The 15,080-nt window shown below is 34.1% G+C and overlaps 1 protein-coding gene across 3 annotated transcripts in view; it reads left to right on the top strand.

The window, feature by feature from the left end:
- Positions 1-15,080, top strand: part of MYBL1 (MYB proto-oncogene like 1) — a 37,731-nt gene that overhangs the window by 1,883 nt on the left and 20,768 nt on the right. For all 3 annotated transcript variants that reach the window (XM_032316629.1, XM_032316628.1, XM_032316630.1), the window contains exons 2-5: positions 8,625-8,730; positions 9,049-9,120; positions 11,650-11,742; positions 13,065-13,285. In XM_032316629.1, coding sequence (XP_032172520.1) covers positions 8,625-8,730; positions 9,049-9,120; positions 11,650-11,742; positions 13,065-13,285 — 492 coding nt within the window. The remainder of the gene's footprint in view (positions 1-8,624; positions 8,731-9,048; positions 9,121-11,649; positions 11,743-13,064; positions 13,286-15,080) is intronic.

Genomic DNA, 15,080 nt, shown 5'->3' with positions numbered 1-15,080 from the left:
GGGCTGCCCTATGCTTTGTAGTATGTTTAACAGCATTCCTGGCCTCTGTCTAGTAGATGCCAATAACACCATTTCCCTGAGTTATGACAATCAAATGTCTCCAGACATTACCAAATGTGTTGGGGGGGGGCGGGGCAGAATCACTCAGGTGAGAATAACTGCTCTAATTAACTTCCTAATCTTCAGAAAAGATAGATATTGAAAACTCCTATAATTATAATTAGTGAGGTACTGATTTAGGCCTTTTCTTGTGCATTTTTAAATATACAGAATTTTTAAAATAAAATAACTTCATTAAGCAAAGTGACAAATGACTTTGTCAACTCAAAAACAAAAGTTTGTTTATATTCATTGTGTGGCATTATCTATCAGTATTGATGTTAATCTTATTTGAAAGAATGTCTTACCTAATGTGATCATCATTTAGTTATGATTAGACATGGATGCTTGAATGTCAGAACCCTTTCTTCCAATTGATTTTTTCTGCTCATTTTATAGTTTTTGATTGCTTCATAATAATAGACTAAGAAAGGAGAAGTGATTTAATGACGAACTTGCCTGTGTACATTATTTTCTTTTATTCACAATACTGTGAGCATTGAGATCTAAATATTAATTGTACTGTTCACTTTTGTTCCTTGTCAGCTGTATGAATTAAAATATATTATATAATGATTTAAAAGGCTGGAGTAATTAAATGCGGTGGGGATGAAACTATGCTCCGAATAGAGGTAGAGGATGTGGTGAGAAATTATCATCTCTAAATGCTGTATTACGTAGGGTCTTTACACTTAAATGTGTTTCAGGCTCTAAATTATATTTCTTGTATATGAAAATATGTTTTATTTATCTTAGAATATAATAGAATGTGAAATGTTTTGAGGGTGAAGTTATTGGGCAAAGTCTGGTCTCATGCCTATTGACTAAATGTCTTAATAATAAATGTGAACCTAATTTATAGTTGAGAAAGGAAATAATTTAGTCAATTTAATATCTCTACTATACAACTAAGTATTTGAGTGAAAACTGTAGTTTGCTGTATAAAAGTTTGGCATAAGACTATGAGCATAAATCCTGTAATATACTTTTTTCTATATGATATGGAAAAAAAAAGTAAAAAAACTCTGATACCTCAGGTTGAAACAACTGGAGGATGTTGGCTCTTTTGATTTTTAAGATAGCTGTAGTATCTCTGACCTAGATTTACATAAAGGAAAAGGCTCATTTAGTGTTGTGACTTTAAATAGTTTAAGATCTCACTGGGGGTTTTAATGATATAATTTACAGGTAGTATCAAAATTGCTATATGTTATTAACATGTATTTAATTTTTAAGCATATTTATGTATTGAGTAATTAATTTAGTTTTTAAAAGCTAGATCTACCCTTAAAAATAAACTTTGAAAAATGTCATTTAGAAACTAGAAGACCTGTTTTAAGTTGTAACAGATTCAGGTATTTACACTTGGCAACTGGTGACTACACTAAATTGGAAAGCTAAAAGCCAGCTTTTTCATTGGAAAATGTTTTACAGTGGGTTATATGTGTATATGGGAAGCAATTTTACTATGTTATTTCCAGCAAAATGAGTGTTACGGGTGAAAGAATACTGAAAATGAGAACTGATTTTTTTAGTCAGCTTTGTCATTAACTAGCAACATTGTTTTGGAAAAGCAAGTAAATTCTATATCCCAGTTTTTAAGTCTGTTAATCTAGGCATTTGGATTTTAGGATCTGTAAATTAATGTCTAGATTTAATATCTATTTCCCGTTTTGAACCTTTTTGTAATCATCTTTGCTCATTTAAATATATATCTACAAATGGAATGAAATAGAAAAGTTCAGTGATCATTTTTGTTTACGAGTAGGTAGGTAGAATTCCTTAAGTATTTATTTCAGTATTGCTATTCATACTGGTCAAATGAAGTAAAATTTGTCTTACTGTAATGTTGCTAGTTTGCAGTCCAGGTTTGGAAATAAAATATTCATGTATGCAGTACATAATATTAACCACCGGGTGGCCTGATTTCACTTTTTTAAATCAACCTGGTAAATTTTCATACCTTGATTTTGAATGAACTTAAAAAAAAAATAGAATTACCCTATCAAAACAGGTAAAATTAAAGATGTAATTTTGGATTTTGATAAAAATTTCAGATTTGATAATAGTTTCTGAGTTAAAATATGATCATGTTGAAGTGATTATTAGAGCAGATTTGATAGAACTGTTGATATGTCTTTAATTTTGAACCAGTGATCATTTTCAAATAAAAGTAAATTAAAAAAAATTCTCAAATTTTTCCTTTCAGTACCCCATATTACTCTTTTTACATGGAATAATTAGTATCCTTTAAAATTGAGCTTCTTAAATGTTTTATCTTAATATAGTCAAGTATGAATTGTTTGTGTATTATTTCACAGGGTAAATTATGACTGTAATATCCTATTAGCTTTCACCCAGTGTAAAGTTTCTTTTAACCATTTTCCTGGCCTAATGACATAATATTTGTGTGTGTGTGCGCGCGTGCGCACGCACTTCATTTTGCTGTTTCATAATCACCCTAATCACTTTGTTCATTCATAATCTTTAGAAAAAAACCTTTTCATTTGAATGTAGTGCTTAGTTTATATATGAGACAGTTATATTCTTTGACTTAGATAAAACTGGCAGAGTAATTCTAGTAACCAAGTTCTGAATGAAGATTCAGAAACCAAATTCCTTTATATTTTCACTTTGTGACTGGCAAAATAATTTCACCTAACTGCTGTCTTCTAGATCAGTCATCCTAGATTAAAAATAACTTATTTATGTAGTAAGGAGTTGATTTTATTTAGTTATTATATATTATCATCACTGATTGCTGCAATATAAAAATGCTAAAAGATGATATGAAAAAGCAGATTTGTTTTGATGGTGCCTAACCATTATTAAGCAGTGGTGAAAGTGAAATATTGGTGAGATTACTGTGGGGTTTTATCCCTTCTCTTTTTTTTTGGCAAATTGTTCACATTCTCAGGCATCTTTCTGTTGCTAAGGATACTGATAATTTTCTAGGATCTTTTTCTGTCACACGTATTTCAAAGTTACATCATTCTTTCAACAATTACTTAACCAATATAGAAATAACTTCTGCTAAAACTAAGAAGTAGCTAGGTGGATAGACTCCAGGAAAGTCCCAGTGGTAGATGATTCTAAGAATTCTACTTTAATCCTCCCTCATACTCACCCACTCAAAACACCCGGCTTCCTGAACATTGACTGGGCTGTATAACTCTCTGAAACTGATGACCATGCTGATGCAAAACAGAGAATGAAACCTCATGTAGAAATAGAAATTTCTCACAAATCAAGTATGAGGTTAAAAAATAAAGCTGAATTTTAAAGTTGAACAAGTTTTCAGGAAAATTGCTCCTTGGAAACTAGTCTTTTGGCCAAAGTGACATCTTTGGAGTCATATCCTTAACTTAAAATAATTTGATAAGAATCTACAGTGAATTTTATACAGATTAGATGTGATATAGATATTTTTTTGGAACACTTATATAGGTAAGTCCCCAAATTAAACATTGTTTTGAACTGGAAATAACCTAATTTTTAAAAAAAGATTTTATTTATTTATTTGACAGAGAGAGATTCCAAGTAGGCAGAGAGGCAAGCAGGCTCCCTGCTGAGCAGAGACCCTGATGTGGGGCTTGATCCCAGGACAGGGATGATGACCTGAGCTGAAGGCAGAGGCTTAATCCACTGAGCCAGTCAGCTGCCCCATAATAACCTAACTTTTTAAAAGCAGTCTCAACTATGCTGTGAAAGTTGTTGGGATCTGAGGGGAGGGAATAAGAAGGGAACTTGTGAAAACCACAACTGAGGGCTGTTTGGGATGGCAGAAAGTGGTAATGTTGCTGGGGACTGTTCTAGTAAAAGCTAGGCAATATTAGTAGACACACCAAAGAACCTCTTCTGTACTGAATATTTTGTTTGTTTGTTTCAGCAGGTTATGCTTCTTAAAATTCTACCATTTGGAGGTGCATTTGGATTTTGAAAGTCCTTTTTAATAAATGAGAATGTCTTTCCCCTTCTCCTAGAGGTATTTTCATTTGTTAAAAAAATGTTTTCTCTCATATCCACTTGAGAACAGCTGTATTGAGGGAGGTGGACATTTCATTGGGTTGGAAGAGAGGGTAATATTTTGGAATACAGAGTACTTGGAGGAGGTAATAAAAGAGTAAGGAAGATAATTCACTGATCATTAATTTTACAAATATTATAGGTACTGTGCTTGGTGCTGAGAGCTGAATGTATCAGATATGTTCTTTGCATTCCTGAACTTACTATTTGCTTGGGAAGGTTGGTACGTGTGATGAGCATTAAAAGGGAATGATAGATGCCATGAGTACATACAGATTGGGCAGGAAGCCTCAATATGGTGTTTTTTCTGATTTGGTAGCCTTCTTAGAAATTTATTAAGTTGGGGCACCTGTGTGGCTCAGTCAGTTAAACATCTGCCTTTGGGTCAGGTCATGATTCTAGGGTCCTGGGATTGAGCCCCGAGTCAGGCTCTCTGCTCAGTGGAAAGCTTGCTGCTCCCTCTTCCTCTTCCTGACACTCTTCTTGCTTCTGCTCGCTCGCTGTCAAGGAAATAAATAAAATCTTTAAAAAAAGGAAATGAGAAATTTATTAAGTCATTGGATCATGAACCATCTCCATTTTAACTATTTAACCTTGGCTAATCAGGTGGATATTTCTGGTAGCTGAAGATGGCAGAAAATTACAGGTGTTTATTTATTTAAACTTGTGTCTTTATTTCCAGATTAGTTCAACAAAACAAGCATAGGACTGGCAGATTATTGTTTTAGGGAGCGAGCATTGGAATGTTAAAATGCACTGAACTGAAGCAGATAGATAGTTTATATAGGTAGGGGAGTTGGGGATCTTTGTGTCTTGCTTGGTTAGATATGAAGAACTTTGGTCCCGGGGGATGTCAGTCTGGCTCAGTTGGTAGAACATGTGACTCTTAATCTCAGGGTCATGAGTTCAATCCCCACATTGTGTATAGAGACTTCTTAAAAAAAAAAAAAAAAATTGTTCCTATAGAATTGACGAATCAAGGGAAATCAGAAGTTCCCGTAAAGGATCTATAGAGAGTATTAAATCTAGACCTTCATTTTTCAGTTTTGTAAGAAACTATATGTAGATATTGGGAACTATCCACATGTTCCAAATATATTACATTAGAGGTTAATCATCAAACTTGAGCTGCTTGAAATCAGAGCGTATTTTTATAAAAGAGTTGGATATAATAAAGCAAAAATAATCTTGAATGTTGGACAGTCAGCCTATGCACATAATACTAATATTGAGCTACCTCTTTGTGCTATGTGCTATATGAGGTGTTTTTTCATTGTTTTTTCAATGTTTTTCAATGTTTTTCAATGTTTTTTCAATGTTTTTCAATGTTTTTTCATTGAATTTTATCCTTAAAGATGCACTATAAGATAGGTAGTATTAGTATATTATCCTTATTTCACAAACAGGTAAACTAAAGCCCTAAGAGGTTAATATGTACAGGGATGCAAAATAAGTATTTAAGTTATAACTAAATCTTGTTCTGATTTCAAAATGTACTTCAGGTTTATCTTTGGTATCTTCCAGCTTCTTGGTATCCTCTTCCCTATTTCTCTAGTATGTGGCAGTATACTGGTTAATTAGTGCATTTTGGAGTTCAGTCATGATACATTTGGTATAACTGTGGGCAAGAAGTTACTTTTCTAAGTCAAAGTCTTCCTTTTCTGTAAAGTGGGAATAGTAATATTTCCCTCTTGGGGATGTTGTGGGGTTTTAAGACAGAAATTTCAGAGACTACCTAATGTCTGGTACTTAGAAAGTTTAAATAAGTATTAGCTCTTATTATTTTCAGATTTTCACGACTGTCCTCAGTCTAACTACTCAAAATCCTCTATTCCAGTTTATCAAAAAGACCTGCCCTCTTTTCTGGGGTTTCATGTTCTCATGGCTTTAACTGTTTTCTGTATGCTGGTGATTGCCAAAACTGTGTGTCTATCCGAGGCCTCTTACCTGAGCAGAAGATCCATGTGCCCATTTGCCTTCCTAGATCTGCTCTGCCCAACAGAATAGCCATTCCCCGACAAGCTGCTATTGAGCTGTTGAAATGTGGTTAGTCTGAATTGCAATGTGCTCTAACTATAAAATACACACTAGATTTTTTGAGACTTTAGTAAGTAAAAAAGAAATGTAAACTAATTCATGATTATGTTGAGTATGTGTTGAAGTGGTAATTTTTTAATATTTTGGGTTAAATAATTAACATTATTTTGAACTGTTTCTATTTTTAAAATGTGGCTACCAGGAAATTAGATATGTGACTGTGTTATATTTCTTTTTTTAAATTTTTTTCATTTTTTATTAACACATAATGTTATTATTTGCTTCAGGGGTACAGGTCTGTGAATCATCAGTCTTGCATAATTCACAGTACTTTCAATAGCACATATCCTCCCCAATGTCCATATGTGTTATATTTCTATCGGACAGTGCTGTTCAAGATGTATTCACTTGTACATTCCTTAAGTGCTTGAAATCAGCTAGTCCAAAACTGCCTACCCTCCCCATTCTCTTCTCCCTTTCAAAGTTCTGTTTTTCTTTCTATTCTTTTTTTTTTTAAGGTTTTGTTTATTTGTTTGACAGAAAGAAAGAGCACAGCAGGGGGAGCAGCAGAAAGAGGGAGAGGGAGAAGCAGGCTCCCTACTGAGTAAGGAGCCTGATGCAGGGCTGATCCCAGGATCTTGGAATCATGACCTGAGCCAAAGGCAGATGCTTAACTGACTGAGCAACCCAGGCACCCCTTCCTTCTATTCTTTGTCTCAGTGGATAGCTCTGTTTATGCTCCCAAAGTCAGAAGTTTTGGAGGTATCCTTACTCCTTGCAAAATCCTCTTGTTTCCACCTTTCTTTTCTTTTAACATCCTAGTTTTATTTTACTTTTTTCAGTGTTCCAAGATTCATTGTTTATGCACCATACCCTGTGCTCTATGCGATACGTGCCCTCCTTAATACCCACCACTAGGGTCACCCATACTCCCACCCCCTCCCTTCTAGAACCCTCAGTTTGTTTCTCAGAGTGCACAGTCTCTCATGGTTCATCTCCCTCTTTGATTTCTCCCAACTCACTTCTCCTCTCCAACTCCCAGTGTCCTCCATGTTATTCTTTATGCTCCACAAGTAAGTGAAACCGTATGATAATTGACTTTCTCTGCTTGACTTACTTCACTCAGTATAATCTCCTCCATGTTGATACAAAGGTTGGGTATTCATCCTTCTGATGGCTGTAATATTCCATTGTATATATGGACCACATCTTCTTCTTCTTCTTTTTTTTTTTTTTTAAAGATTTTATTTATTTATTTGACACAGAGAGAGAGATCACAAGTAGGCAGAGAGGCAGGCAGAGAGAGAGAGAGAAGGAAGCAGGCTCCCTGCTCAGCAGAGAGCCCGATGCGGGGCTCCATCCCAGAACCCTGGGGTCATGACATGAGCCAAAGGCAGAGGCTTAACCCACTGAGCCACCCAGGCGCCCCTGGACACATCTTCTTTATCCATTCATCTGTTGAAGGGCATCTCATTTCTTTCCACAGTTTGGCGATTGTGGACATTGCTGCTACGAACATTGGGGTTCCTATGGCCCTTCTTTTCACTATATCTGTATCTTTGGGGTAAATACCCAGTAGTGTAATTGCAGGGTCATAAGGTAGCTCAATTTTAATTTCTTGAGGAATCTCCATACTGTTTTCCAAAATTGCTGCACCAACTTGAATTCCCGCCCACCAACAATGTTAGAGGATCCCCCTTTCTCCACATCCTCTCCAACAATTGTTGTTTCCTGTCCTGTTGATTTTTGACATTCTAACTGGTGTAAGGTGGAATCTCAATGTGGTTTTGATTTGAATTTCCCTGATGGCTAGTGATGATGAACATTTTTTCATGTGTCTATTAGCCATTTATATGTCTTCTTTGAAGAAGTGTCTGTTCATTTCTTCTGCGTATTTTTTGACATAATTATTTGGTTTTGGGGCATGGAGTTTGAGGAGTATCTTTATATTTAATTGTTATAGATAATAACAATTCTTCCATTTTTTGTTTTAACTAGATGTGACTTTGTTTTGTATTTTACTTTAACATTGTCAGGCTCTAATAATTTCTTACTTGGGTTATTGTAAAAGATTAGTAATTGGTCTTCCTTCCTCCATTTCTCCACATTCCTGCCAGTGATTTTTCTGAAACACAACATATTTGTCTTTCTCTTACTTGAAGTCCTTTAACTCTTAAGGATAAAGGTCAAATAAACAATAAAAGTCACACTCTTTAGCATACATAGAGGTTATCAATTGATCCCTGGTGGCTTATCATTTCTCTGGTGTCAGTAAGAACTATAGCTATTACCAATTGTATGACTCTTAATTTTTTATATTTTCAGTAATCTAACTTGATGTATGTCTGTCAGTCTGAATGGCTGCTTCAGTCATACCTGTATACATAGTTTCAAAGATTGAATTCACAAGTTTACATGTAGTTTTTGATTTCACAATTGTGGCTTTTAATTTATTTTTTTAGCGAGGATGAGGATGATGACCTTCAGTATGCTGATCATGATTATGAAGTACCACAACAAAAAGGATTGAAGAAACTCTGGAACAGAGTAAAATGGACAAGAGATGAGGTAATTATGTGATAACGCTTAATAATTTCATACTTGTATATACTTGTTAATAATAATATTTAATAAAGATAGAAAGATACTGAAAAGCAAAACATGAGAAAAGTTATTCATCAACTAATGTGCACCTATTTTTCTTCCACCGGGGGTGTGAATAGCAGTTTGATGTTGAGACTGACAGAAAGAGTAGAGTAAATGGGAAAGCTTGTATTATAGTGGCTTGTCCTTCTACAGATGGCTGTCAGATATGACATGAAAGAATTGGAGAGTTATTATTGGTGGGAGAAGAAAGCTTTCTAATTTTCATTCTTGTTTTAATAGGATGATAAGTTAAAGAAGTTGGTTGAACAACATGGAACTGATGATTGGACTCTAATTGCTAGTCATCTTCAAGTAAGTCAACTATTATCTTATATTTATAACATGGATGATATAGGTCATTGGATTAAATTTGCTCTTTTTCAGAAATGTGTCTTTATTATTTTAGACTTAGGTTTCCTTTCTAAAAACATCTCTGTGGTTCTGATCTTCCTACATTGTGGCCAAAGATCAGAAAATCTGATTTTCTAATAATTAGTTTACATAGGAGCCTAAAAAGATTACTAATCTAAAATGAAAATGTTGATAAGTTTGGTTAGGGCTTTATAAATATTTGTTGATAAACGTTAAAACATTTAAAAGAAGTTAAATGCATTGAAATCTTTTGGCAGCTGATCAATAAAATCAGAAAAAGATCTTTTGAAAAGTTTGTTATCTAATGTTTGCATTTTAAGGTGTTATTGATTTTTTAAAGAATTATACTTAATTGTTCATCATACTATTCACATACTATTCATTAGTATGTAATTTTATAATTTACAAAATGTTTTCACATATATTCCTTTTGTTCCTTACTACATTAAAGGCAAAATATTCATATTTGAATTTCTGTTTTGACTACTGTGGGTTTCAGAAACCAGGTCACCTATGTTCTTTCTAAATTCTTATGATGCTTTTCAACATAACCTGAAAATTGAGAACAGATAATGAAAAGAGCATAATTTTTGTTATCAGTCTAAACTATATTTAAGTGTCAGCTCCATTATCTGTTTGGTCTTAGAAAAATTATTTAACCTCTTCGATTTTCAGCTTCTTTATCTACAATATGGAAATAATAGTACTGTTTTTGTAGTATTGTTGTGAGAATTAGAAATAACATATATAGGATTTTGGCACATTCCCTGCCATTTAGCAGGTGTTCAGTAAATGCAAACTAAATTAGAAGTTATTTGTATTAGGTTTATCAGTTTATCTTCAATGATATAGCAGCAAATGAAGGAAATAGAGAAATACACAGGACATGCAGAAACTGCCTAATTATTTTGAAGAAAATTATAGCCTTAAAGTGGATCAGCATTGATGTTTAGAAGCCATAAATGAAGAAAAACAGGTTAAATAAACATAATTTGAGATCCACTAGGCACAGAGACAGCCACTGGTAATCAACATTATCCAGAATCCTGTATATGAACTAGTATTTTTGTAAACTCTGAATCAGTCATGAAGTTAAGTGTTTTGTTATTATTATTATGTAATTATATGTAAGAGTTACTAGGTCATGAATTGACTACTTCATTTGTTAATGATTTTTGGAATTTGGAATGTTTCCACATAAGGCTTTTATATCCTGGTAAATTCATTTTCCTTTTAAGCCTCAACATTTAAATAATTGAACTGATATGTTACATAATCTTTCATATAGCTGTATTCTTTTTTCTTGATAACTTGGAGGTCATCTTTTATAAAAATCCTTTAAATACCATGCAGTGGCCTAGTAATGCCTTTAGGGTTTTTTAAATTGTAAAAAGTTAGATTTAAGTACTGCTGTACTGTATCAATTCAGATTGCCATGCTATTTGAGTTCATATGTCTGCTTGTATAGTTTTCTGTCTACTCCCTTTTATTCCTCAATATTGGATACATTTCTTTATGGTAACATCTGTGTTAAATAACTTTGCATTTTGCTATGTTATAAGGCACACTGTAGAGATACATACTTATAAATTAAAATAATATATATAGTCTAAGCTCTGCCAAAGGGTCTAATTTAAAAATGAATCAAGATACAGGCATGTAAGATAAATATTACAATTTAAGCTTCTTTTTTTTTTTTTTTTTTAATTTGAGAGTGAGAGCATGTATGAGTTTGGGGAGGGTCAGAGGGATAGGGAGAAGCAGACTGCTTGTTAAGCAGGTAGCCCTAGGACAGGGGCCGCTTCCAGGATTCTGAGATCATGACCTGAGCAGAAGACAGACGCTTAACTGACTAATCCACCCAGGTGCCCTGAGAAATACTATAGTTCAAATAATTTTTTTTTTTAAGATTTTATTTCTTTATTTGAGAGAGAGAGCACAGAGGGAGAGTGCACCCAGATAATGACACTCAGCCAAATGTACCACAGGGACATGAGGGCCTGGGAGGGGTCTGTAGTGAGTGAGTCCAGAATAAGAGCCCAGCAGAGGGGTGAAGGGAGAAGGAGCTCCACAGGGATTCCAAAATCCACTTCTGACAGGTTTGCTCTTGGCCAACCTGCTTGAATCCACCTTCTGACCTAACCTGACATTTCTTTTTTTTTTTTTTGAAGATTTTATTTATTTATTTGAAAGAGAGTGAGAGGGACAGCAAGCAGGGGAACGGGCAAAGGGAGAGGGAGCAGAAGCAGGCTCCCCACTGAGCAGGGAGCCCGATGTGTGTCTTGATCCCAGGACGCTGGGATCATGACCTGAACCAAAGGTTGATGGTTAACTGACTGAGTCACCCAGGGACCCCCAGTTTACAGAATGTTATTGAATACATTATTCTTGAAGACTTTCTTCTTGAATTTAGGCTGACTTGCTTTCTGGAAGACAATTGTTCAATAACAAAATCATCAATTCTTTCAGAATCGTTCAGATTTTCAGTGCCAGCATCGATGGCAGAAAGTTTTAAATCCAGAATTGATAAAGGGTCCCTGGACTAAAGAAGAAGATCAGAGGGTAATGTGTTCATATTCTTTATTCTGACTGTGTAGGTGGACTGGCTTTATTTTCTTCTTAATACATTGTTTTGTCACAAAGAATATGTTTAAATCATGTTGATTTTGATCTTTGGGTGCTGCTTGTAGAAGAATTGAAAGTTGAGTGTCTTGAAATATAGTTTTTCTGAATCATGTCAAAACAAGTATAATATATATAGCTTTTTCTTTCTAAGAGTTTGGTTTACAGAAGGAAAAAGGCCATTAGCTTACTCTTATTTAGAGCTTAAGTTAGCAACATTTAGGGTGTAGCTTCTTGTTGAAAATAGAGTCAACATTTTTGAAACAATTTATATTTTATTTTTATTTTATCTGATAACATGATATGTAAGAAAGTCATTCTTAGCTATCTCTCTTGACCTATAATGAGCCCCCAAATAAGAGAGATAGCAGAGCATCGTGTTTCTAACGGGTTGGATGACTTAAAAACTAAGGTAATTCCTTGTCTTATAAAGGTCTGAGAAGAATAGGGATCTTGCTGCCCTCTACTAGGAATTGCCCTTTAGTTCATGTTCTTTATTGCAGAAACATTAATGTAATCGGAGAATTAGGGCATGTTTCCTACCCTGCCCCCACAACAACAACAACAACAAAATTCGCCAGGCTCAGAATTGATCTGGTTTAATTGATGGCCAGTGATAGGTTTTACAATGTGTGATCTGTATCCTTTTAGGGTGAGAAAGGAAGAAATGAAGATGGTAAATTTCTAGATCCTTCTTTCTTCCAAACTGATTTATTTGGCTTTCAGCTGAAGCTTTTAAGAAAAAAGATACAAAAGTAGAAAATCTATAAGTCTCAGCATCTTTACTGTTGTCTTAAGTTAATTTTCATTGAAAACAGTTTAACTTAGAACTTGCTTTAATTAGCACCTTGTATTTTAGATAAGTTTGTATTTCTATACTTGGCAAATGATGAATGAGTATTAGAAAATTTGTTGTGGTTTGGATTTAATGCATTAAAAAATAGTATTCTTGAGTTACATTTTAAAATTCTGTCAAGGTAATAATTTTTTTAATTGGGGTATCATTGACATGTAACACTATATTAGTTTCAAGTGTACCACATCATGATTTGCTATTTGTATATATTCCTAAATGATCACAACAATGAGTCTGGTTATCTGTCACCATATAAAATTTTTTTCTTGTGATGAGAATTTTTAAGATCTCTTTAGCAGCTTTCAGATGTGCATTACGATATAGTCACCACACTGTACATTACATCCCTACGAGGTATTTATTTTTTAAATAATAGTTTCTTAAACTTTGTTTTTCTGTTTCTTAGGTTATTGAATTAGTTCAGAAATACGGGCCAAAAAGATGGTCTTTAATTGCAAAACACTTGAAAGGAAGAATAGGCAAGCAGTGTAGAGAAAGGTGGCATAATCATCTGAATCCTGAGGTAAAGAAATCTTCCTGGACAGAAGAGGAGGACAGGATCATCTATGAAGCACATAAGCGGTTGGGAAATCGTTGGGCAGAAATTGCCAAACTACTTCCTGGAAGGTGCTTATATAAGTGTATATACATTTCCCTGTACTTAAACTTAATCTTTATTAAGTTACTATTGAATATGTTTACAAGGATGCCCATGACTTTTATTTATAATTGAAATTTAAACAGGGAATCTTTGGACCTATTTGTAATAAATTCTGTGTAAGGGATAGAATTACTTTTTTAATATTTTATAGCAGTAATTTGTGCAGTATAATAATGGGCCTTTAGATTATGTGAACAGTTAATATACTCCCCAGATTATTTACATATCATTGCCAGTCGGACAGACCTTTTTTGTACAAACCTGGTTGGAACGGAATCTAAATGGAAGAGATTTCTTTCATATTGTATTCTATGCATACGACCAGAGAATAGCAAATACATGGGCTGAAATAAGCTATGGCAGTTCATTAGAGAAAATTCAGTTCTTAATTATGGTATGATTCAAATCAGGGGAGTAGTATATATATCCATGTGGCTAAAATACAAAATTTCCGTAAGGGAAGGTGATATGCCCCTGTATACATTGCACTGGTTCAAATGTTTCCTGATTGTAGTACAGTAGACCAGCAATCTTAGGAAAATCCATACCTCATTCGAAGGTATGCATTTTTTTTTATTGTTGTAGTCTCTGTATGGTACTTCATAGTTCATAAAATGCTTTTACCTATATACTTAATTTTCATATAGTAATGAAATATGCAAAGCAAACAATGCTATCTTTTTTTGTGAGTAAGAAAATTAAAACATCATGTTTTTTACCAAACCAGGCTTAGGAACTTCTGATGTTTTCAGTCTTTTATATATCTTTTTACTGTCCATTGAAGCTAGCCTTAATATAAAGTGTCTTAACACTTTATGTATGTAGTTGATTTTCAGTAAATGTTTGTATATTTTATGGAGGATGGAATTTATACTACAAGTAACTGTAGGTTGAAAGTTTCCACTTTATAAAGGTGAGTTTAGTAAAAAGGGAACCAGTGAACTCTTTCAAACATAGGTATTGTAGTGAAAAAATACTGGGATTCTCTAATTTGTGGTTTGTTTTTCTTGACCATGTTTGTTCCTGGCTTCTAGGCCTTTGCCCTCTCGATGTTGTTATAAGGAGCACTCTTTTTTTCTCTTCTTGTATGGCAGGTTCATTCTTGTCATTCAGCCTTAGCTTTACCGTCACCTCACAGAGGCTTTCCTGGACCACCTATCAAATTACCCTATTTACTCACTTTTCTTATCCTACTTTAATGATCTGCATTGTGCTGATGTTTTTCTTTGCTTTTTTCCAAGTGAAGTGTTTTGGACATGTAATATTATATTATTTTCAGGTATACAACGTGGTAATTTAACATTTATATACATTTTTAAGTGATCACCAAGCTAAATGTAGCTACCATCTGTCACCATACAAAATTGTTATGTATTATTAATTATATTCCCTATGCTGTACATTGTATCCTCATGTCTTATTTGTTTTATAGCTAGAAGTTTTTACTTTTAATCTCCTTCCCCTATTCCCTGCTCTCTGCTCAACCTCCGCTCCCCCCGGCAGCCACCACCTTGTTCTTAGTATCCATGAGTCTGTTTCTGTTCTGTTCTGTTTGTTTTGTTCTTTAGATTCTACAGATAAGTGAAATTCTATGGTATATATCTTTATCTGACTTTTTTCACTTAGCATAGTACCCTCTAGGTCCCTCCATGTTGTGAATGACAAGATTTCATTTTTTATGCCTGAATAATATTTCATTGCATGCATACACTACATCTTCTTTTTCTGTTCATCTTTCAGTGGCCACTTGGGTGGATTCCA

This window comes from Mustela erminea, chromosome 16, assembly GCF_009829155.1.
Source record: "Mustela erminea isolate mMusErm1 chromosome 16, mMusErm1.Pri, whole genome shotgun sequence".
Taxonomy (NCBI): domain Eukaryota; kingdom Metazoa; phylum Chordata; class Mammalia; order Carnivora; family Mustelidae; genus Mustela; species Mustela erminea.
Note: the sequence above shows the minus strand (reverse complement) of the source record. Positions and strands in the feature narration are given on the sequence as shown.